This window comes from Ambystoma mexicanum, chromosome 3p, assembly GCF_040938575.1.
Source record: "Ambystoma mexicanum isolate Mex_15411 chromosome 3p, UKY_AmexF1_1, whole genome shotgun sequence".
In the NCBI taxonomy this organism is placed as follows: domain Eukaryota; kingdom Metazoa; phylum Chordata; class Amphibia; order Caudata; family Ambystomatidae; genus Ambystoma; species Ambystoma mexicanum.
In genome coordinates, this window is record NC_090925.1 from 3,951,631 (window position 1) to 3,977,083 (window position 25,453).

Consider the following 25,453-nt stretch of genomic DNA (forward strand, 5'->3'; position numbering starts at 1 on the left):
GACAGTGGGACCCATACTATTAGCATGTAAGTTGTGGGTGGTGCCAGAATCTTCGCCAATGAAAGTTGGTATGCCCCGAAGAAGGCTTGGTAGAAAAAGAATAGGCTCATAAAGCCGAAACATGAGTTGGCATTCCAGCAGAAATGCAATCATCAGTAGGACACATTGGGATTGATGTGAATTCAGTGCACATTCCAGTTATAAGCAAATAGCACAGCACACGTTAGAATATTGTGTGTTAGGCATACATTTATTGTGTGTTAGGAATACATTTAGATGTAGCCCACCAATGTATTATTGTGATATTTGATCATTGTTGTATGTATGTTTGGATTAGTTATTGATTTGTTTTGTATATTGTGATTGTCTTCCAACACCACGTGTCAGTGGTTTTCTGTGTCTATTTGGAGGGAGTCACAGGCACGTAGGATGTACATACATTTTATCGATGCACTTTACATGTATGTAAATATTGCACCAATTGTGTTATAATCCTGTATGAAAATGAAATGTGAATATAAAAGTATATTTTCAATGAATTGATCAAAATATTGAATAGTGTTGTAGAGGAGGTCCCAGATATGACCTGCACCCCTGCCCCCCATTGCGAGTTGCCAGTAAGGTACTCGCCGAAGTACGTGACGTATGAGGAGCAAATGAACCAACAGAGAGCCGCACTGGGACTCTGCCCCGTGTACACAAGGAGATCAATACCGGTGGAAGCAGCCATAACGCGACAACCCTGGGCAGCACGATACAAAATGAGGAATACCTGCACACGGCCCACGAGGAGACCCCTAAAGCCTTAATGGAAGGCCAATGAAAATAAACCAAGGGCCCGAGCAGCCCCGAAAACAAACAGACTTGGCTACTGAAAGCACCAATACCAGTACTAGTAGCTGCAAGGATAATGATAATGGATGCAGGGGAGAGACACTGCTAAAACGTAAGAGAATGGTGCCATAAGGCAAGATGGAAGCAACCGCCCTGTTGAATGTGTGTAAATAAGCTTGAAACGCAAGATGCTAAGAAATCGATACTGCCTACAATGCTTAGTAGAAGAATAGAGCGGCAAGCGCCAACCATATATCTACCTCAATACTACACAATGTACACGTGCAACTTCATTTTGTGAAAGCAGAAATGTACCCAGGCGGCCAAAGGCCTGACAGGCTGAGTTTAGAAGCCCAGAAAAGACCATAGAAGGAGCGGTATCGAAACTCAACAAATAGATGCTTATGCCGGGGAGATCGAGGTCAACCAGAGAAGGGAAGGTGAGCATGAGCTCACGAGACTCCAACTACAGAGAATACCAGCCCGCCCGTGAAGGTCAAGATAAGAGAGGCCCATGCAGGTGGCCGAGCGCACACAGAATTAAATGCAGAAAAGGTTGGAAACTGAAGCAGATTCACGGTGGACCAGCACGTGACAAGACAGGCGCGAAGATGTACCACCACCTGATGTCATCCAGAACCAGAAGGTGCCATAACTTTCCCTGATAAGAGACTACAGATCCGAGGCCATACCCAGCCAACTAATTGACACGTAGCCCTAAAACACTGATTGATGGAAGGGAGGAAGGGTGAATCTTGGGACACTAGGCACCTGTGTGTCTACTCTAAAGCTGCTAATTAAATGGTCCTATAGACACTGTAACCAATGAGACGTCGTACTTGTAGTGACGTCAATCACGTGTGGTGTAGAGGGAAGGGCGTAGACGCCCACCCAATAAGAGTTATCCAATCCACTTGCGTTATTTCCATATACAGATATAGCACCTATACTTAAGTTACCTTTCCCAACCAATTGTATTGCATGATGATTCTTTGTAGAATTAGACGTCAATGATGACAGCTTTTGCCCATAAAAGAGGCTATTGGACTAATGTTCGAGGAAGTTGGGGTGAGGCAGGTGTTCGTGATGCTGCTGATTTCCATAAGCTGATGTATGTATCATTAAACGGACTTCCCTTTGCCAAGTTACTGAGTCCTGATTATTGAATCTTGCTGGAGTATGTGAATCCTGTACTCTGTCCTCACATGGTGCAGCTATCATGCATTACTAGTTTTCGAGGGTGAGTACTGACCAATGGGCCCGTCAGTAATTTTCTCTCCTCGTCAACACTGTAAGAAACATTCAAAGGGATGTTCAGCGAAGGGACAGGGACTCCTTTGTTGCCTTGTGTATACTTCTGATCCCACTTAGGGGTATCTTTGGCATAATTATAAATAATGGGCAGAAGGGGCGCTAGAGAGCCTGACCAAGATGGCTGCGACCCTATGAGCTCCCAGCACCAACCTCATACCCGGTAAAAATCCTGCCATTTACAGAGCTCGTCCGCGCGATTGACCGTGGCGGCAAGACACGAGAAGGTCCCCTGCACATAGGGACGGGTGACAAGAGATTTTTGCAGCATGGAACAAGAGAAACATGCAGATCAGCCAAGGCTCCCTGGTCAAGGCCCTTCTGAGGCGCAGCTGAGGGAGGGGAGGAGGAGGCGCTCCGTGGCGAGAAGAGGCCCTGCGTACGCAGTGGTGCCCAACAGAGAAAAAATACACTGGATTGAGGGTCAGGGCGAGCGAGACTGAATGCTCTGTCGGAGCTTTGAATAAATAAATGGGAGCGGAGGTTGGACCCTGAAGAGAACAGCACAGGGTGGCCAATGCCTGCACAACTATGAGCGGACCATCATACCAAAACCTGGTGCCACAACTGCGACTGCAGCAGGGGAGGAGATCTGCCTAACGTACCGATGCTGCGATAGCCCCGGAGGCGCTGGCCCAGTAAGCACGCTGCAAGGAAGTGCGGAACCGCAGACCGGCTGCTCATCATGCGGCACACTGGTTATCACTGTACTCCCCACAGAGACACACAGGGGCTTCATGACAAATGCCCGGTGAGAGCGCAGTCAGGGGGAGCTTTCCCCAGGACACCTAACTCTAGGACAACGTGTGAGTATACACGCAGCAGAGCTCTCACCCTTCCTGTCCTCGCATATTGGACCCACTCTCCAGCCATCGCATATTAGAAGGTTGGGAAGGGACAGTCCACCCGCTTCCCATCTCCCTGACCTGAACAGGGAATACTAGGAGGCAGCGGGGCACAGGATTCCCAGCACCAGGCTTTGGAGGCCCCCCACTGGTGGAGGGGTGGGAGAGACCCACCGGATCTGACCACTGCGGTTCCACAGGTGGCAGGGGCAGGCAGAAGAAGACCAGTGCCAGGAGCACGGCAAATTGGCCATAGCCTGATGCTGGCTAGCAGAGCTGCACACCGGCATGGACAGTTGGGACTCAAAAGGCGAGTACTCCCCAGTGGATCCATATTGTGACCTATTGGGTGCTGTCTGGTCGTCCTTCGCCCAGACCCGGTACGACTCCAGCAGACAGAGGACAGGGGGACAACCCTGAGGAACATAGGGTAAGTCCTATCAAACACTTAAACACCTGGGGTGGACCCCGGGAACAATTGGACTACCTCAATTTTAAAGAGTCGGGCTACACCAACAATACCACTGTGAAACATTACTGCCCCCCCTGAAAGCAGGGACCCAGAACCAAGACCACTGGGGCGGTCCCCCGCCCCTGCGAGGATGAAGCCGATCACTGGGATATTGATTGTTGCACTGTTGGTCAGCAGGAGTCTACATGTCGACTGGGGGAACGAGGTGGGAATACACCCCCAAGAGATACAATAGAATACCTGGAGGAACAGAGAAGCTCGCAGCTGTTGGGGTGGACTAACTCAGGCCCGGGATACTGTTTTGGTGGGTAAGAGGGGGCAGTGGAGAATACCAGGAGGTACAAAACTGGCACTGGGAGTTGGGCCTTAAAAATATCGGCGGAGCCACCTAAGGGAGGTGAACAGATATGCAAGATGACCAAGGCCAATAAAGGCGGGAAGCAGCAAACCAAACTCCGTTTTGAAACCCCCATCCAGCCTAAACACAACAAAGCTGCTGAACCCCAAGAAGGAGAGGCCGTCCCCATGACCCAAGACACGTCGATTGCATTTTGTGATATAAAGGAGATGTTCAACCAGCTACAGAACAGTATTCAGTCCCTCGATGGGAAGATGGACACTTTGACGTGGAAGGTGGACCACATGCAGGTCGGACTTGACAAACATGGAGTGAGATTAGATGAAGCGGAAGGGAGGATCTCAACAGTCGAAGTCAGGTGGCATCGACGTCCAGGGACATGCTGCAAGTGAAAAGGGCAATAAAAGAAAACACTGAGAAACAGGATGACTTGGATCGAGATCCAGGAAAAATAAGCTAAGCATAATCGGCATTTCCAGAGCAGGGATCCAGAGAAACATGGAGCCCTTAGTGAAAGATATCCTGAGGGAAACACTGGGGGAGGCGGGTTTCTTAGCTATCTTTATTGTGGAGAGAGCACACAGAGTACCCAGTGGCAGAAAACTGATACGTGAGAACCCCTAAGCGCCAGATAATAGCAAGGATGTTGAACTACCGGGATGGAGACTTTGCCCTTCAGAAAGCGAGAGAGAAGGGAACTTTGACATATAAAGGGGATACCATCAGAACATATCCTGATTTCTCAGACAATGTCCCATCGACGTGAAGAAAAGGATGCAGGAAAGAGGGATTCGCTATGCCATGATGTTCAAAGCCAAATTATGAGTTTGTTTGTTTGTTTATTCATTTGTTAAGCGCACCAGACTCGTGAGTCAAAGGGCTCAGTAATATGGAGATGCAAGACTTACATAGTTGTGTATACACAGTTTACAATATGTACATAATAGCAAGATAGGCAGTTTTTTACATGAATACAGAATATATACAATGTACAAAATAGGACGAAGAAAGAATAACCAATGAGATTAAATAAATGATCAGTAGGCACTGTACAGAGGATAAATGTACCACGTGGGGCCCTTTGTAAGATACTAGGCTCCCGAGTGGATCACAATGTGCAGAGATCTTCAGAGATGAGTCTTCCATCTTCTCATAAATGCCTGTAATCTCCTTGACGGGAAGCCCAAAAAGTCAGTGGCTTTTAGACGTGAAGAGAAAGCTTTTGAGAAGAGTGGAGCATTGGGAGCGTACTATATTCTTTCATTGCCCAGAAGAGGCACCACGGAACTCGGGACCCAGAGGGAACAATGAGTGATGCCTCATCCGGAACTTGGTGGTACTGTCATTGATCAAGGTTTAGTTGTGCAGACTGGAATAGCTCAGTATGTGATCAGGAAATGGATCTTCCCATTAACAGGTGCTGGGCAAGGTTGGGCCTCTAGGGGTCGCTCAAGCGGAAGAAACCAGTTTACGGAACAGGGTGATGCTGACCGGTTGGGGTAATCGGCTAGGGGAAGAGGTGGGTGGGTGTGTTACTGACAGGTTGGTGGTTTTCAGTGTGGAAGGGGGTGATTAGGGGGGGGGATGTACCATAGAAGAATCTTTGGGCACAGGCAGAGTCCACAGAAGCGGGGCTTATCAGGAGTACTGGTATGGGCAATGACAAGCAGAAGGATGAGTAAAGTGCCTGGATTTTCAGTATATCTAAAGCATGGCGGCTTCAATTAAATGTATTACATGGAACGTTCGGGGACTAAATTGCCTGTCTAAGTGTCGTAGGGTTTTACTCTATCTAAAGCGCCATAAAGTGGGAATAGCGTTCCTGCAAGAAACACATCTGACATCAGATGTGGAGTCCAAGTTTGGGAAAAGCTGGGGATGAGAGAGGGGTAAGCATTCTTATCAATAGCACAATAGGGTTCAGCCTGATCCTCACAATTAAGGTGCGGCAGAAGGTTCCGGGGTGATTGTACACCCTCGTTAATTATTATGCCCCCAACCATGATACCATAACATCCTTGGAGTGGCTGGAACTTCACCCAGGGGATTCCCCAGCAGGAGACATCATTTGGGCCAGGGATTTTAACGCAGTTTTAGATCCGGTCCTCAACCGTACCTTGGGCCCCCTGCGGTTACAACCTAGAGGGACGAATGAGTTGAAGGGCATGTGTCGCACATGGAAGTTAGAGGTCGCTTGGAGGTGCATGAATCGTGGGGCACAGCAATGTACTTCCTACTCCTCGGTACATAACTTTTTTCCTGGTCTCCCAGGCACTGATGCGAGCGATTGCAGAGGTGGCAATATTGCTCACATACATTTGGACCACTCCCTGGTATTGTTGAGCATGGACCTGGTGGCCCAAGGAGGGAAAGGAAGCCTTGGAGGTTCAAAAGTGAATCCCTTATGGACAACCTGTTCCATGAAAGTCTAACGGATGCAATAGACACTTTCTTTGACACTAATGTCGGATCAGTGGACTCAGCGGGGATACTCTGGGAGAGTTTCAAAAGTGTGATAAGGGGGGAGTATTTCGAGAGAATTGGTGATGCTGAAACAATTAAATGGCATAAAGGTGCAAATAGGTAAACTGCAGATGACTGAGTCTACGGCAATACAGGGGCAACGTGTAGAACTGATGCAGTGCCTGCAACAGTTTAAAACACGGGCGCATAGGGAGGCTAACTTGATGGGGTGGAAGACGGCAGTACGGCAATATGGGGAGGGACGGAAACCTGGTAGACATTTAGCAAGGGTTACGAGGCTGGACAATCACTGTGACCAGGTCTTGCCTATAACAGATGAAGATACTCTTCTCACACACAAGCCGCCCAGCCAAAGCTAGATAAATACCTGGACCTGACGGCCCTGCACTGGTGAACCGATGAAGAAAGGGAGAGACTCAGTCACCCATTATCGTTGGAGGAGGTCCTGGTGGCCATCGGGTCTCTTCCTTCCAGGATGTCCCCGGGCCGGATGGCTTTACGCCAGAATATTTTAAACAATATGCCGCTAAGGTAGCACCCTACCTGCTGGAAATGTACCATCAGTCTATACGTGAGGGTAGACACCCTGAATCTCTGAGTGAGGCACTGGTCACGGTACTGCTTAAACCAGACAAGCAGCCGAATGACTGCGCATCGTACAGGCTGAGATCTCTCATTAAGGTAGATAATAAAATACTGGCGAAAATATTAGCCTCTAGGTTGGCAACGCTAATGGGCACAATGGTAAAGGCTGATCGGGCCAGATTTATCCTGGGGCGCTTCACTTCCTTTGGGATACAGAGAATGTTCGGACTGATCTCTGCGTTAGAGCAGGAAGACCAGGTGGTGGCAGCCCCGTTGGACGCCACTAAGGCATTGGACTCAGTGTAGTGGCCCTTCCTGTTCACAGTCATGCGCACGATGGCACATTCCATGGTGGCACTGCTATACTCAAAGCCAGTCGGCAAGAAACGAGTAAACGGTCAGACCACATGAAGGAGAGAGCTCACTAGCGGGACCCGACAGGGACGACTCCTCTCACCACTGCTGTCTGCCTCGGCAATTGAACCCTTGGCAGAAAGGATAAGGGAGGCCCACCTACATAGAGGGATTCAGCTCTTTAAACATAGGGTGGTGGTCTCGCTCTATGCTGACGATATGGTGCTGCTCATTAAAGATCCTAGGTACAATTTAGACCACATCATCGAAGACACACTTCAATTTGGGGGACAGTTGGGACTTAAAATCAACCCGACAAAGTCAGTGCTTTTCCCGCTGATGGACGGGGTGCAACAGTACGCAGACGGGTGGGGCTTTCAATGGCACACCACACACACTCGATACTTGGGGTTCAACATTGCTCGAGATGTGGACAGGCTACATAAAGAAAATGAGCAAAGGGCGAGGCCATGACCAGATGGAGGAACTTACCCCTAGATCTATACGGCAGGATTTCTTTGCTGAAAACGGTGCTGTTGCCTCGGTTCTTGTACGTGTTTCTCAATATCCCCATCAAGATACGGGCAGAATACTTCCGAGAGTTGAAATCCATGATCAGACCGTTTGTTTGGGCGCGGAAATAAATAAGAGTGTCCTGGGATAAGATGACAGCTTTAATACCTGATGGAGGGTTGGCACTTCCCGACTTTGAGACCTACTACACTGTAGCACAAGCTGGAGTTATCCTATACTGGTTCGGGGATCAGGGGTACAGGAGACACATGGAGGTGGAGAGGGCACTGGCTGTCCCCTACCTTCTGCGACCCATTATGCTCACAGCGCGCGACAGGGCTTCCAAAGCCGGGAATATGGTTGCACTGACTTGGAAAGCATGGACGCGAATTGAGAACAAACCAAGAGAGGGCGTTCTCTACTCCCCCGGGGATCCCTCTCCTTCGGAATTAAACTATGTTAATCTCATGAGACGGCTAGAGGTGAACTGCTACCGTGATCTGTTGGGGGGAGGGAGGACGGGGGTAACATAACACTGGGGGGAGGACTGAAAGCAAAGGGGGATTTGAATGGTCTGGAGGTGTTTTTGTATTAGAGATTAAGAAGGTGTTGCCGAAGATGTTCTCTTCATTCCCGGAGCACCTGTGCTAGCCGCCATATTAGATAACCTACTCCAAGGGGGGCAGAATAGGAGGGTAGTATCGGCGCTATATGCTATGTGGCTCGACTCGAGAGTGGCGAAAGAGTCTCCCGGGGACAAATGGGTTCAATCATTGGGCCATGAGATTTCTGGGGAGGAATCGAGGTTCTGCTGTGAGGGGACAAGGAAGCGTGCAGTAAACGCCAAATACTTACACCAGTTCTGTTACACCCCCGCCCAACTCCATGGTTCTTCCCAGGGACCCCCAGCAGCGGCACTAGATGTGGGACTGATACAGCTGACTTTATACATGTGGCCTGGGAGTGCCCCCCCCCCTTTTTGCATTCTGGGAAGCAAGGTTTTGGACCATAGGGGAGGTTGTTGGGGAAAGGCTAGACCCAAGCCCAATGATGGCACTCCTGGGGTACACTAAACGGATCCCTCGGGGCAGAAGGCAACTAGCTGGGTTGCTGCTACTCTTAGCTGAGAGGCGGTGGCGATGGCGTGGAAAGGTCCGACACTCCCCAAGATGGAGGTCTGCAGTCACTATAATGAAATGGAGATGGGGTACAGGGGGATGTTGGCACACCGTAGTGGCACGGGGGACATATGGGAACCATACGTCCACTACTTGATGAATCAATCGCGAGGAACGGAAGAAGAACCTATAGAAAACCTGGGAAACTAGCAACTCATAGGCGAGAAGTACCACTCGCGGAACACCCCAGGAAGTAGACACCCTGGAAACTACCACCAGGCGCAGAATGACACTGGTGTGAGAATACACCCCACCTAATCCGAGTACGGCAATGCTGAATCTACCCGAGACTGCCTGACAGACGTGCAACCTATATGAATGAAGGGGATATGTGGGGGATAGTTAATGTGGGTATATGGATGCCTTAAATTGCTGTGTTTTTCCTTTGTTTTGTGAAATACCAATAACAATAAATTAAAAACAAATAAATAAAGGGTAAGCTCTCTGTCTACAGAATCCGAATTCTCTGCATATGTGCGATACGTGTCAAAAATGAACACTTGTGTGTATCATCCGCAAAGGTGGGACAGCACCGGCAGCAGCAGTGCACGCTTCCACACACAGCGCCACACACAGCACCGGCAGCAGCAGTGCACGCTTCCACACACAGCGCCACACACAGCACCGGCAGCAGCAGTGCACGCTTCCACACACAGCGCCACACACAGCACCGGCAGCAGCAGTGCACGCTTCCACACACAGCGCCACACACAGCACCGGCAGCAGCAGTGCACGCTTCCACACACAGCGCCACACACAGCACCGGCAGCAGCAGTGCACGCTTCCACACACAGCACCACACACAGCACCGGCAGCAGCAGTGCACGCTTCCACACACAGCGCCACACACAGCACCGGCAGCAGCAGTGCACGCTTCCACACACAGCGCCACACACAGCACCGGCAGCAGCAGTGCACGCTTCCACACACAGCACCACACACAGCACCGGCAGCAGCAGTGCACGCTTCCACACACAGCGCCACACACAGCACCGGCAGCAGCAGTGCACGCTTCCACACACAGCGCCACACGCACCAGCAGCAGCAGTGCACGCTTCCACACACAGCGCCACACACACCGGCAGCAGCAGTGCACGCTTCCACACACAGCGCCACACACAGCACCGGCAGCAGCAGTGCACGCTTCCACACACAGCGCCACACGCACCGGCAGCAGCAGTGCACGCTTCCACACACAGCGCCACACACAGCACCGGCAGCAGCAGTGCACGCTTCCACACACAGCGCCACACACAGCACCGGCAGCAGCAGTGCACGCTTCCACACACAGCGCCACACGCACCGGCAGCAGCAGTGCACGCTTCCACACACAGCGCCACACACACCGGCAGCAGCAGTGCACGCTTCCACACACAGCGCCACACACAGCACCGGCAGCAGCAGTGCACGCTTCCACACACAGCGCCACACGCACCGGCAGCAGCAGTGCACGCTTCCACACACAGCGCCACACACAGCACCGGCAGCAGCAGTGCACGCTTCCACACACAGCACCACACACAGCACCGGCAGAAGCAGTGCACACTTCCACACACAGCACCACACGCACCGGCAGCAGCAGTGCACGCTTCCACACACAGCGCCACACACAGCACCGGCAGCAGCAGTGCACGCTTCCACACACAGCGCCACACGCACCGGCAGCAGCAGTGCACGCTTCCACACACAGTGCCACACACAGCACCGGCAGCAGCAGTGCACGCTTCCACACACAGCGCCACACACAGCACCGGCAGCAGCAGTGCACGCTTCCACACACAGCGCCACACACAGCACCGTCAGCAGCAGTGCACGCTTCCACACACAGCGCCACACACAGCACCGGCAGCAGCAGTGCACGCTTCCACACACAGCGCCACACACAGCACCGGCAGCAGCAGTGCACGCTTCCACACACAGCGCCACACACAGCACCGGCAGCAGCAGTGCACGCTTCCACACACAGCACCACACACAGCACCGGCAGCAGCAGTGCATGCTTCCACACACAGCGCCACACACAGCACCGGCAGCAGCAGTGCACGCTTCCACACACAGCGCCACACGCACCAGCAGCAGCAGTGCACGCTTCCACACACAGCGCCACACACACCGGCAGCAGCAGTGCACGCTTCCACACACAGCGCCACACACAGCACCGGCAGCAGCAGTGCACGCTTCCACACACAGCGCCACACGCACCGGCAGCAGCAGTGCACGCTTCCACACACAGCGCCACACACAGCACCGGCAGAAGCAGTGCACACTTCCACACACAGCGCCACACGCACCGGCAGCAGCAGTGCACGCTTCCACACACAGCGCCACACACAGCACCGGCAGCAGCAGTGCACGCTTCCACACACAGCACCGCACACAGCACCGGCAGCAGAAGTGCATGCTTCCACACACAGCACCACACACAGCACCGGCAGCAGCAGTGCACGCTTAAACACAGCACCACACACAGCACCGGCAGCAGCAGTGCACGCTTCCACACACTTCTCTTTCAATGAGCTTCACATCTCTATTCAGAAAGAGAGAAGAAAGCGCAGACATGACTCACAGATGTAGCAATCTGTAGACACATCTAATGCAGGGTTATTGGGAAGAAATTAGAAGAATTACCACATGCCTGAAACCAGCAAACACAATGAATCCAGCACTGTCCCAACTGCTGGCATGCCGTCTTCCACCGGTTGAAACAATGAGGCCACCCCGTCACCAACACAGACCCACCCTGCCATGGTTGAGTGGAAGAAGTCTGGTATTCCTGGAGTCCAGACTATATGGCTGAGCAAAAGAGAGGACCCCACTGTGACGGGGACGCTGTTATGTGTTATATGGAGGCATCTGGTATATGGCGTCCCGTGTTGATGCATGTTATGTGGCATGGCTTTCTGGCTGCGCTCCTGGCTCTTCAGTTCTCCCTGCATCTCTCTGCCAGTGTCCAAAGGGACACACAGGATTCTGCAGCACTGGTTGGCAATGGGCCACTCATGTACAGCTGAGTGATAGGTCTTAAGGAAAAGGGCAGATGTGCATTCCTGTAGGCCAGATCTCCAGGGGCTGTCGCATCGATGATAAGGACTATGTGGGGGGCTCTGCAAACCCCACTTCTACGTCTTCAGAAATCACACTACTCTGTCTGGCGCAAGTTGTTGTTTCTGAAATACAATCCGTGCTTTTTGAGATGGTGCGTTGGTGCTCCTGTGTTGGTTGTTTACAGTGGTCGATGTGTTTGGAGTGTTTTAGTCCTTTGCAGGAGGTACTTTAGGAGGTGGTTTCTCAGTGTTGTTCATGCTTGCAGCAGGCCATGCTTGCAGAAGTTCATGTGTCTAGCAGGTCATGCTTGCAGCAGTTCATGTGTCTAGCAGGTCATGCTTGCAGCAGGCCATGCTTGCAGCAGTTCATGTGTCTAGCAGGCCATGCTTGCAGCAGTTCATGTGTCTAGCAGGTCATGCTTGCAGCAGTTCATGTGTCTAGCAGGTCATGCTTGCAGCAGTTCATGTGTCTAGCAGGCCATGCTTGCAGCAGTTCATGTGTCTAGCAGGTCATGCTTGCAGCAGGCCATGCTTGCAGCAGTTCATGTGTCTAGCAGGCCATGCTTGCAGCAGTTCATGTGTCTAGCAGGTCATGCTTGCAGCAGTTCATGTGTCTAGCAGGTCATGCTTGCAGCAGGCCATGCTTGCAGCAGTTCATGTGTCTAGCAGGTCATGCTTGCAGCAGGCCATGCTTGCAGCAGTTCATGTGTCTAGCAGGCCATGCTTGCAGCAGTTCATGTGTCTAGCAGGCCATGCTTGCAGCAGTTCATGTGTCTAGCAGGTCATGCTTGCAGCAGTTCATGTGTCTAGCAGGCCATGCTTGCAGCAGGCCATGCTTGCAGCAGTTCATGTGTCTAGCAGGCCATGCTTGCAGCAGTTCATGTGTCTAGCAGGTCATGCTTGCAGCAGGCCATGCTTGCAGCAGTTCATGTGTCTAGCAGGTCATGCTTGCAGCAGGCCATGCTTGCAGCAGTTCATGTGTCTAGCAGGTCATGCTTGCAGCAGGCCATGCTTGCAGCAGTTCATGTAGGTAGCAGGTCATGCTTGCAGCAGGCCATGCTTGCAGCAGTTCATGTAGGTAGCAGGTCATGCTTGCAGCAGACCATGCTTGCAGCAGTTCACACTTGCAGCAGGCCATGCTTGCAGAGCGGCAGCAGTTCACGCTTGCAGCAGGTCATGCTTGCAGCAGGTCATGCGTGTAGTGGGTTATGCTTGAAGCAGGTCATGCTTGCAGCAGGCCATGCCTTCAGCAGTTCATGTATGTAGCAGGCCATGCTTGCAGCAGTTCACGCTTGCAGCAGGTCATGCTTGCAGAGCGGCAGCAGTTCACGCTTGCAGCAGGTCATGCTTGCAACAGGTCATGCGTGTAGCGGGTTATGCTTGCAGCAGGTCATGCTTGCAACAGGTCATGCGTGTAGCGGGTTATGCTTGCAGCAGGTCATGCTTGCAGAGTGGCAGCAGTTCACGCTTGCAGCTGGTCATGCTTGCAGCAGGTCATGCGTGTAGCGGGTTATGCTTGCAGCAGATCATGCTTGCAGCAGTTCACACTTGCAGCAGGCCATGCTTGCAGAGCGGCAGCAGTTCACGCTTGCAGCAGGTCATGCTTGCAGCAGGTCATGCGTGTAGTGGGTTATGCTTGAAGCAGGTCATGCTTGCAGCAGGCCATGCCTTCAGCAGTTCATGTATGTAGCAGGCCATGCTTGCAGCAGTTCACACTTGCAGCAGGTCATGCTTGCAACAGGTCATGCGTGTAGCGGGTTATGCTTGCAGCAGGTCATGCTTGCAGAGTGGCAGCAGTTCACGCTTGCAGCAGATCATGCTTGCAGCAGTTCACACTTGCAGCAGGCCATGCTTGCAGCAGGTCATGCGTGTAGCGGGTTATGCTTGAAGCAGGTCATGCTTGCAGCAGGCCATGCCTTCAGCAGTTCATGTATGTAGCAGGCCATGCTTGCAGCAGTTCACGCTTGCAGCAGGTCATGCTTGCAGAGCGGCAGCAGTTCACGCTTGCAGCTGGTCATGCTTGCAGCAGGTCATGCGTGTAGCGGGTTATGCTTGCAGCTGGTCATGCTTGCAGCAGGTCATGCGTGTAGCGGGTTATGCTTGCAGCAGGTCATGCTTGCAGAGCGGCAGCAGTTCACGCTTGCAGCTGGTCATGCTTGCAGCAGGTCATGCGTGTAGCGGGTTATGCTTGCAGCGGGTCATGCTTGCAGAGTGGCAGCAGTGGCCACTCACGATTCTGAGGCACCGCCTGCTTCATTCATTAGATCAGTGGACATAACATGCAGGTTATTCATGTTGACTTGGGTGTGCTGTTGCGGTCAAGGCTTGTTGAGTTCGGCCTGTTGTTGATGCAAACAGTTCTTTTTGTTTTGGGGCAGTTGGTGTTACTGAGTCTTGTTGTGTTTGTTGTGTTGGTGTTCCTGATGCGCAAACAGTGCTTTAAAAAAAAAAATGTTTTATTTATTTCTACCGCCCCATAGTCTGCAGGCATCAGGACGCAACACTGACAACATAAAAACTAGGCGACTGAAAAGGACTAATTTATTCGAACAGAGTTGTGTTTAGATGTTTTCGGAAGGTAATATAACTTTCCTCTGCTGGCAAGTATATAGGGCGTAGCAAGTTTCTTCTAGTTAGTTGCCGCTTCAGTAAGGAACGTTCTACCTTCTCCTCAAGCTCTTTTAGCATGTGGCATAACCAGAAGGAGGGTGGCACTTGAGCGCAGAGTCCTACTTGGGGAGTATTTTCTTAGAGTTTGTTTTAAGCAGACTGGAGCCTCTCCATATTGGCATCTGTGGGCCAGAGCCAGTGTCTTGAGCTGAAGTTGTTTCTTCACAGGCAGCCAGCGAAGCTCCTTCCTGTGGAGTGAGGTGTGTTCCTTCCTAGTGGCATTGTGGAGTATCCTGATGGCGTCACTTTGAACAATCTGTAGTTTTGGATATTCTTTTTACCTGCTCCGCGTAGTGAAGCGTGGCAGTAGTCCAGCCAGGGAATGCTCATGACTCGAACCAGGATTTCACAGGTTGTTCGTGATACTTAGGGGTTTATCTGTTTTAGGATTTTTAGGTGGCAGTGTGCATTTTTAGTCACGTAGTCGACATGCGCATCTGCATTAAGAGATGCCTCAAATATTGTGCCCAGAGTTTTGACTTGTTCAGCCACCTTGATGGTGCAGGTGTCTAAGGTACATTTTGGCTAAGCTTGATCTAATTTCCTCCTGGCCTGGCTGGTTCCAAAGATCATGAGCAGTGTCTTAGCTCTATTAAGGCATATCCAGTTTTCAATCATCCATTCCTGGATGATCGAATCCTTTAGCCTGGTCACCACTAAGGTCTCTGATAAGCTGGAAGCCGTCGACGTAGTTGGTGAAATGAAAGTCCATGCTTTCTAGTTTGTCACATAAGAATCTTATGTAAATTTTAAATAGGACTGGGTAAATACAGGCCCCTTGTGGTACTCCATGTTTGATGGAAATTGGGTCTCAGCAGGCCGTACCCCAACATATCTTGGGTGTTCCTTCGCTCAGAAAATAGTGGACCCATTCTACGGTGTGGTTTGAGCATTTACCAATGTCAGAGTTTCCAGTAGTCTGGCGTGGTCCAGGAGATCGAATGCCGCCAAGAGATCTAATAAAATCAGCATGCCCTTTGTATCCTCATCTATACTTCTTAGCATTTGTGTCTGCGGGTCCAATAATGCACTTACTGTACTGTAGTTTCTGCAGAAACCAGATTGTTTATTATGAAAAACGGCTGCTGATTCAAATTGAGTGTTTAATTGTATGGTGGCTACCTATCCAGTATTTTTAACAAAAAAGGAGTATTTCTTATTGGCTGTATGTTTGCTGGGTCATTAGCTCTAAGTCCTGGCTTCTTGGGAATAGGTGTAACTTTTGTAGCTGTTGGTGTTACTGCATCTTATTGAGTTTGTTGTGTGGTGTTCCTGATGTGCAAACAGTGGTTTTTGTTTTGGAGCTGTTGGTGTTACTGTGTCTTGTTGTGTTTGTTGTGTTGGTGTCCCTGATGTGCAGACAGTGTTTTTTGTTTTGGAGCTGTTGGTGTTACTGTGTCTTGTTGCATTTGTTGTGTTGGTGTTCCTGATGTCCAGAGAGTGCATAGCACATTAGGTATGTTCCTGTTGAATATGCTTTCAAGCAGTGTGATAGCCTCTTGGGGTTCACATTTGACAGGATTCATACCTTCATTATAAAGAAGAGGCTCAGAATGACGAAGACGCTGACTTTGGGGTGAATCCAGACGGCCGATCTCCCCAAACCTTCTGTGCTCTCCATGGGCTTTGTCCAAGTGTAGTTATCAAAGAGGGAGCTTATGCTTTCGCGCGGCATCAACTGCAGATGAGAGACCATTGAAAAGAGAAGGTTAGCTTCATCGGCTGATGGCAGTGGCCCAGTAAACTGAGTAGCCATCATCAACATCATCAACATCATCATCAACATCAACATCATCATAATCAACAACAGCATCAACATCAACATCATCATCAACATCAACATCATCATCATCAACAACAGCATCAACATCAACATCATCAACATCAACAGCATCAACATCATCAACAACAGCATCAACATCATCATCAACATCACCATCAACTTCATCAACATCACCATCAACTTCATCAACATCATCATCAACATCATCAACATCAACATCATCATCATCAACAACAGCATCAACATCATCAACATCACCATCAACTTCATTAACATCACCATCAACTTCATCAACATCATCATCAACATCATCAACATCAACATCATCATCATCATCAACATCATCAACATCATCATCAACATCATCATCAACATCATAAACTTCATCAACATCATCAACATCATCATCAACATCAACATCATCATCATCAACAGCATCAACATCAACATCATCAACATCACCATCAACTTCATCAACATCATCATCATCATCATCAACATCATCATCAACATCATCATCGCCATCATCAACATCATCATCATAAACTTCATCAACATCATCATCACCATCATCATCATCATCATCAACATCATCAACATCATCATCAACATCATCATCAACATCATCAACATCATCAACATCATCATCATAAACTTCATCAACATCATCAACATCATCATCAACATCAACATCATCATCATCAACAACAGCATCAACATCAACATCATCAACATCACCATCAACTTCATCAACATCAACATCACCATCAACTTCATCAACATCATCAACATCATCATCAACATCATCAACATCATCATCAACATCATCATCGCCATCATCAACATCATCATCATAAACTTCATCAACATCATCATCACCATCATCAACATCAACTTCATCAACATGTTATGTTATTTTGCATTTATATAGCTCCTTATATATCATTGGTATGATCTCAAGGCGCTGGTAGGTTGAACGCCCTTGGGAACCGTAGTTCAAGTCAGTAGAGAGAGAGAAGAAAGAGAGAGTCATAAGGATATGTGTGCAGCTGGTGTGGCATTTGCCTAATAGCTGCTTCTTAGCGGTAGGTGAGGTGGTTGGGAGATCAGGAATATGTGTTCATTCTGGTGGGTTGATATCCAGACTGATTTCTGGCTATGTTGGGCCTGAGGAGACGCTTAGGCTAGCAGTGTGTGCTGAGCTCCCTGAGTTTACTTAGGATGATGAGGAGTATGAGGCGGGTGTTAGTATGAGAACAACTATACCAAATGTGTTATAGTATCGCTGTGTTCTAGTTGAGTGGTGGTGTATAGGAGAGAGTAAGCGTGGTGTGACATGGTGGTTCTTCAGTAAGGTGCTTGAGATCGAGCGCTGATCTGTACCATCTATTCTATCTGTTTTATTCACTCTGTCTGTTCATTCAGCTTTGTCCGTTCATGAATTTCATCTGGGTCATCATTTAGTTTACTGATCTTTCCATTCATTCCATCATTCGATCCTTCTTCTACATAAACTACACCATCCAGTCTGTTGATCCATTTCATCCTTCCCTTCTGTTTAGTGTGATCCGTCTGTTCCAACCTTTTCATTCATTTGATTTGTTCCATTTGTTTTACTCACTTGATCAGTTCCACTCGGCTCATCCGTTCCATCCACTCCATCTGTTCCATCCACTCCATCCACTCCATCCATTCCATCCGCTCCATGCACTCCATCCGTTCCATGCACTCCATCCGCTCCATGCACTCCATCGGTTCCATGCACTCCCTTGGTTCCATGCACACCATCCGTTCTGTCCGTTCAGTCTAATCCATCCGTTCCATCCACTCCATCCGTTCCATGCACTATATCCAGTTCCATGCACTTCATCCGCTCCATGCACTCCATCCGTTCCATGCACTCCATCTGTGCTATCTATTCCATGGACTCCATCTGTTCCATGTGCTTCATCCGTTCCACCCACTCCATCTCTATCCATTCCATCGGTTCTATCCGTTCCATCCGTTCCATCATATTAATCACATCATCATCATCAACATCATATGATATGATATGATATGATAAGATATGATATGGCATTTATAACGCGCCTATACACAAGTGTTTCAAGGCGCGACGAGGCAAGGGGGGGAACAAAGGGAGGACAGACAACGATCTTACTAGGCCAGGAGTCATTCAGATCGCACAAGTGCATGGGAAGGGGGGAAAGGAAAAGTGCGCGGGGGAGGGGAGAGGGGAAAGTGCAGTACATGGGAAGTGGAATAAATAAGATAAATAAAACACATAAAACAGGCAAGTGCAAGGAAGTGCAGACAAAGTGCTGGAAGGGGGACTGAAGGGATACAGAAAACAGTCCCCAAGTGCAGAGGTTGCCAGGGAGGCAGTGCAGGTGGGCAGTTGACAGGGCCTGGGTGTTAGGGAGAATTCTCTGTTAAGGCTAATTTCCCAAACCTAGAGAGTCCCCCAGCAGCTTTGCTGGATTTTTGGGGTTTATTTTTTTTTCTCCTGCTAAGAGTGAGACTCTTTTTCTCCCACTCTTAGACATGATTTGAGATATCCTTTGACTTTGTAATGTGTTTTATGGGCTATGGGGTCTTTTACTCCATAGGGCTTCATGTGTTATTGGTATGTGTGTTACACAGCACCCTCCGTGCCGTAACACAGGGGTGTCATAGTGACCCCCAAACATAGACTCGGTACCCTGGTACTGACTACTGTCTCCCAGGGCATGTAAAGTTACTATTGGCTTTACTAGTCCTAAATTGTGAACAGAACCAGTACAAACCATCATATTGTGGACGTACTGGTAGGGGCAATTCGATTGCCCCTGGGTCTGTTGTTCGAGGGGGCACTGTCCAGTCCCCCCTGAGCAAGTTTTTGCTGGTGGCAGTGGATACTACTTTTTATATCCGACCGCAAATATATTCCAATGGGATTTTCCCATTGTTCGAGGCTAATACTTTTTAACACAGCCTCAAACATACCGCTGGATTATTTATTTAATATTAATTCACCGGTTGGTATTTTTTGCCAGAACTCGGTTCCAAAATGGCGTTTGTGTTCGCTTCTGTGACTCCAACCCAAGTCGAGCCCTTTGTTTCACTTTTTGGCCGGCTTCTCCACAGAAGCCTCCAAAAGTGGTGCCACTCTGTCTGGGTACCACAGGGGGCGTGGAAGGGGGTTTAGACATCCTGGACTGAGTTGTCTCGGCAATTCAAGTCGCACTCTTGTGTGATTGGCCCAGTGGTGAGCCGCCCGGCTCACACTTAGCATGTTTGAGTGACAGCTAGGACTGATGAATGGGGGTTTTCTGCATAAAATCAGGGCTTTGGGGACTGGGACTTCAGACGTAGCCACAGGACCAAAGAATCTGAAGAGGGAGAAGCTGAGCCGACCTGCAATGACGACACCACTGGTGGAGCCCTGCTGAACCGACTCACCACTTCTTCCAACGACAGAGGAGATCTTCATCCCGAAGAGTCTTCTTCCTTTGACTGGTGGGGATAACCAGTTTGCCTGCCCTTTCACCTTCCCGGATCATCTTGTGGCCGCCTTGTCTGTGCCAAGCACCCCGGCAACTGGGATACCATGTTTTTCCACTACTGCGAATAAAAGGGTAGTACCTTTTTACCGGAGAACTCCGCGGCTGGTTTCTTCCCTGGCAGTGCAACGACCTTCAGCTTTCCTCCACGTCGAGACCATCTCTTCCTCTGGATGACGCCGTGACTTGCACCCGATGCCAGGAACAACTGCCCCCGCTGGAGTATCCTCTCCACTTTAAAGGTACTGTGTCCGCCTGGCCTCCCTCGCAACGGTCTGTGTGGGGTGACTCTTAAAGCCTCAATTTACCACTTGGGTTGGCCCTAGGCTGGATAACTGAACTTTTCTAAACTGAACTAATTCCTTTCTGAACTCTCTGCAAGACTTTCCAAGCCTTTTAAACTGTGTGATCTTGGGCACATTGGTGTTCTACTCTCTCCAAAAGGGAGCCTGGCCTCTGAACTTTTTGCTCACAAGTAGACTTTGACTTCCCTGCCTTGCTAAGTGCTTCTAAAGGATTGTGTTGTGTACTGTTCCTAATTTCTGCCTTTTCCCTCCCTTTTTCTTAAACTTATTCGAGTGCCATCTGTAGTTAAGCGCTCACCTCTGTCTGGAAATAAGTGATGATAACTAAGACATGTCCAATTAGGAATAAGGGATGTATATATAATAATAGTGACTGTGTTTTTGAACTTACTTATAATAATAGTGCTAGAGTGTTTCCAAGTGTGTCTTTAAATAAATAATTATATACTTGATACCAAAGCTCCGGTTAGTGTTTGCTTGTGCTACTGTATTTTGGTACCTATCTTGTATACTCTATATACTGTCGAACTCTTCTTGAGAGAGGTCTGGCTGCTCAGCCACAGCTACCCGGTAAATCTGGGTGGTACAGACTGCTACCAATTGGGTTTACTGCCAACACCTGTAGTCTTAAGCCTTTTGCAGTGGTCCCTAAGGGGACTGCACAGGTTTCTGCCTAACAGTGGTGTACAGCGGTGGGATTTGTATTGAGTATACATTTTAGTGTGCTTATAGATACCTTAGTGCAACTAACCACAAAGCTTAGCACTAAAAAGGTTATTTTCTAAACCTGTCAACTATGGAAAGTTATAGTCAAGAGTCCCTTGCTACAAAAACTGCTGATTGTTTAAGAGTTCTCTGTAAGCATAAGAATCTCCTGACTAAAGGCAAGAAAATGGAGCTAATAGAAAGGTTGTTAGCTAACCAAAGTCTGAATGGTGGTTCAGAGGAACCTACCACTCCAGCAACTGTAGATAACAGTAATGATATTGATATGAATGCTAGTATTGATAACTTTGAGTCAGAAGCAGAAGAGGAGGGTGAAGATGATATAGTTGTCTCCCCTGGGCCTCTACCTGCCCTGCCAGCTGTACCTACTGGACCTTTACCAGGTCCCACACTTAATACCCAATATATGGAACTAGAAATAATGAAGCTTGAATTAGAATTCAAAAGAATTAGTGCTCAAACAGAACAACGGCACCAAGAACTAAGGCTCAGAGAAATGGAGCTCAACCATGAGCTAGAAATGAAAAAAAATGTCTGTGGAAAGTGCTTCTATCTCCGAATCCTCTAGGAGTTCCAGTCCCAAAAGACCATGGATGCCTAAGGAGTTGGTGGGTATGTATGAGCCTAAATTGGATGTGTTGGATTGGTTGAGTCTGTTTGAGTATAATCATGGGCTCCAGGACATTACAGGAAATGAGTTACTTTCCTGGTTGTTCTCTAGGCTCCCCCCTGTTGCGACTGATGTGGTAACGGAGTTGGGGGAGGAGGATAGGAAGGATTATGAATGTGTGAAGCTAGCTTTAATAGCTAGATTTGGGAAGACCCCTTCCCAGTCCCTTAAAAGGTTTAGGACCCGCAAAAAGCATGATGGTACCCCTTGGGCTACCTGGGTGAGTGAAAGTTTGAAGAGCTTAGAGGGATGGATTAAGGGTTACAAGGTGAACGCTTATGAGGGAATGAAGAATCTTGTGATGTTGGAGTCAATTTATGATGCCTGCTCTCCTGAGCTCAGACAGCACTTGGCTGATTCAAAGGAATTAGATTCCAGAAGACTAGCTAAGGCTGCTGACTTGTGGGTTGCCAACAGGGCTACTCACAAGGACTCTGGGGTAACTCAGAAAAAGGATGAGGGGAAACAGCCAAAAAAGGACTCCAACAAAACAATAAGGGTAAGCCACAAGGGAAACCAAATCAGAGTAGTGTACCTTCTGGTGGTAAACCAGAAGGAGGTCAGAGCAAGCCACCATTCCAGAAAGCATTTGGTAAATGCTATGTTTGTAGCTCGCCTGACCATGTGAAAGGAGATCCCAGATGTAAGGGTAAACCTTCAGGGGTCCAACTTGTCTCCTTAGCCTTCGCTCCAGAGGAGGAAGCACAAATGGCAAGTGGAAACTTTCTACTACTGGCTGATGAACCCATTGGAGTCTCAGCCAGTGTTTCTTTAGTGTCTCTGGGTCTGTGGGAACAACAGAATTTAGATGTCTATAAATCTATCCCAGATAATACTGAAGAGTGTTATAAGGACAGTGTCCAGGTGAATGGTCAGGAGACTCCTGCCATTAGGGACACTGGGGCCAGCATAACTGTGGTGGATAAATCTTTTTTTCAGGCTGAGGATGTTGCTAAGGCACCCAAACGCCTCACCAAGTTAGCTGGTGGGCCTGTGCAGATGCTTCCCCAATTACCAGTTCTCATCCAGTGTATTGACATGACTGTAAAGATACCTGTCAGCATACAAAGTGAGGTACCAGGAAGGGTTCTGTTGGGTAATGACCTGAAGACTCTTGGAGTAGTGTCACATACCCCCAGCCCTCCTAGTAAAAGGTTACAGGAGCTCACCAGACCTGCAAGGGAGAGAACCATGAGAGGTACTCCCAAGGAGATGATGAAGAAAGAGATCACTCCTACTCCACTGGAGTTACAACTTGCTATCTAGGAACAACAAGAAGCAAAGGGGAAACTCAAGACTTCTAGGAAACAGCCAGCAGCAAGCACTCCAGTGCTTCCAACAAGGACTTCCCCGAGGTTGTCCAAAGTTACACCTTTACCTCCACCTCCAGCTGAGGCTGAGAGGGAGGTACAACCCTGTATGGTTGAGCTAGACTCTGAAGAAGAGCTAGTGGAAAGCCAAGAACTCATTGGAGATCTGGATCCTGTTGACCATCCTGAGCTGCAGTCTTTACTGGCAGAAGGTGGTCCCAACAGGGCAGACTTCAGTAAGGGACAGAGAGAATGGAATGTCCAACTCTGGAAGGTCTTCGCCAACAGGCAGCTTCTCAGGCTGATGGGCAAGAGCCTGGGAAGTACAGGTTACACTGGGAAGATGGCCTCTTCTACAGTGAACCAATTGAGTCTGCACCTGGAGACTACAAGCGGCTTGTAGTACCTCAAGAAAACAGACAACAGTTCTTGGAACTGGCCCACGAGATTCCTTTGACTGGTCACTTGAGTTTCAAGAAGACCAAGGAAAGGCTCTCACTCTACTTTTATTGGCCAAAAATGGGGGCTGAGGTAGATAGGTTTTGCGAGTGCTGCCACACCTGCCAAACCCCTGGTAAGGTTGGTTCCAAGAATGTGGCACCTTTAGTGCCTCTCCCAGTTGTGGGAGTCCCATTTGAGAGGGTAGGGATTGACATTGTTGGTCCCCTTGATCCCCCAACCTCCTCAGGCAACAGGTAGATCCTTGTTGTAGTAGACCATGCTACTAGTTACCCTGAGGCAATTCCTATGAGGACTGTTACAGCTCAGGCTCTGGCTAAGGCCCTTCTTGGTATTTTTACCAGGGTTGGGTTTCCTAAGGAAGTAATCTCTGACAGGGGGTCAAATTTGATGTCCCACTACATGAAAGCCATGTGGAAAACCTGTGGAGTTACTTACAAGTTCTCTACCACCTACCACCCACAGACAAACGGATTGGTAGAAAGGTTCAACAGAACCATGAAGAGCATGATAGGTGCTTTAGAAGACCCCCTTAAAAGAAAGTGGGATCTTCTACTGCCATGCCTTCTCTTTGCTTATAGAGAAGTCCCTCAGGAGGGAGTAGGTTATTCTCCATTTGAACCTCTTTATGGCCATCCAGTCAGAGGTCCATTGGCCCTGATTAAGAAGGGGTTGGAGAGTGCTCCTTCCCCCAAGCCAGTCAGAGTGACTGACTAAGTGATAGGTCTCCGGAGGAGAATGTCACAGATGATGGCAGAAGCTAGTGATAACCTGAAAGCTGGACAAGCTTTGGTCAAGCATTAGCATAACCAAAAGGCTAACATGGTTGAGTTCACTCAAGACCAGCTAGTTCTAGTTATGATCCCAACAAGGCAGAGGGCCTTGCAAGATAAATGGATGGGACCCTTCAAGGTTGTGGGTAAACTTGGAGAGGTGAACTCTCTGGTGGTCTTGGGTAATCCCAAGGAGGCTCCCAGAGTCTTCCACACCAACAGACTAAAGGCGTATGTCTCCAGGCCTGAAGTAGGAGCCTTTCTTCTAGCTTCAACGGAAGAGGAAGAAGAGAGTGAACCATCCCTGATCTCCTCAGAGGCTTACCCTTGGACGAAAAGATTGAAGGAGTAAATCTCTCTTCAAATCTGACATCTGAGCAACAAGAAGAGTGCAAAGCTATGTTAAACCAGTTTGCCTCTCTGTTCTCACTTTCACCAGGCTTGACCCCTTGGGGGCAGCATGATATACTCACTGGTGACTGTCTGCCAGTCAAAAGCAGAGGATATAGAATGTCAGAAAATGTAAGGACCCACATCAAAGGGGAGGTCAAGAAGATGCTTGATCTCGGGGTAAGAGCCTTCTACTAGTCCCTGGTCTAGCCCAGTCATGTTAGAACCAAAGGCAGGATCCAAAGAATTGAGATTCTGTGTGAACTATCGAGCTCTTAATGCAGTCACCAAGACTGATGCCCACCCTTTGTCAAGGACAGATGAGTTGGTGGATAGACTTGGTTCAGCCATGTTCCTCAGCACATTTGACCTGACATCAGGCTATTGGCAAATAGCCCTGACAGACCATGCCAAGGAGAAAACTGCATTTTCTACCCCAGTTGGCTTATACCAATTTAAGGTTATGCCTTTTGGATTGAAAAATGCACCTGCAACATTCCAAAGGATGGTAAATCAGGTTCTGGCTGGGATGGAGGACTTCTGCATGGCATACTTGGATGACATTGCAGTATTCAGCCAATCCTGGGAAGAGCATGTTAACCACCTAGGACATGTTTTGCAGGCTCTTGGACAAGCCAATCCGAGCATAAAGGCAAGTAAATGCCAGATTGGTCAGAGTAAGGTGGTCTACCTTGGGCATGAGGTAGGAGGTGGAGAAATAAGGCCTTTGCTCAGTAAGATTGAAGCTGTGCAAAATTGGACAACACTACTACTCAAACCCAGGCGAGAGCATTCCTAGGCCTCACTGGGTATTACAGGAATTTCATAGAGAACTATGGGACCATAG

General features: G+C 49.0%; 1 protein-coding gene across 1 annotated transcript in view; it reads right to left on the reverse strand.

The window, feature by feature from the left end:
* Window positions 1-25,453, reverse strand: part of CLCN1 (chloride voltage-gated channel 1) — a 1,282,884-nt gene that overhangs the window by 730,242 nt on the left and 527,189 nt on the right. The window contains exon 12 of the mRNA XM_069650302.1: window positions 16,177-16,326. Within this exon, the coding sequence (XP_069506403.1) occupies window positions 16,177-16,326 (150 nt within the window). The remainder of the gene's footprint in view (window positions 1-16,176; window positions 16,327-25,453) is intronic.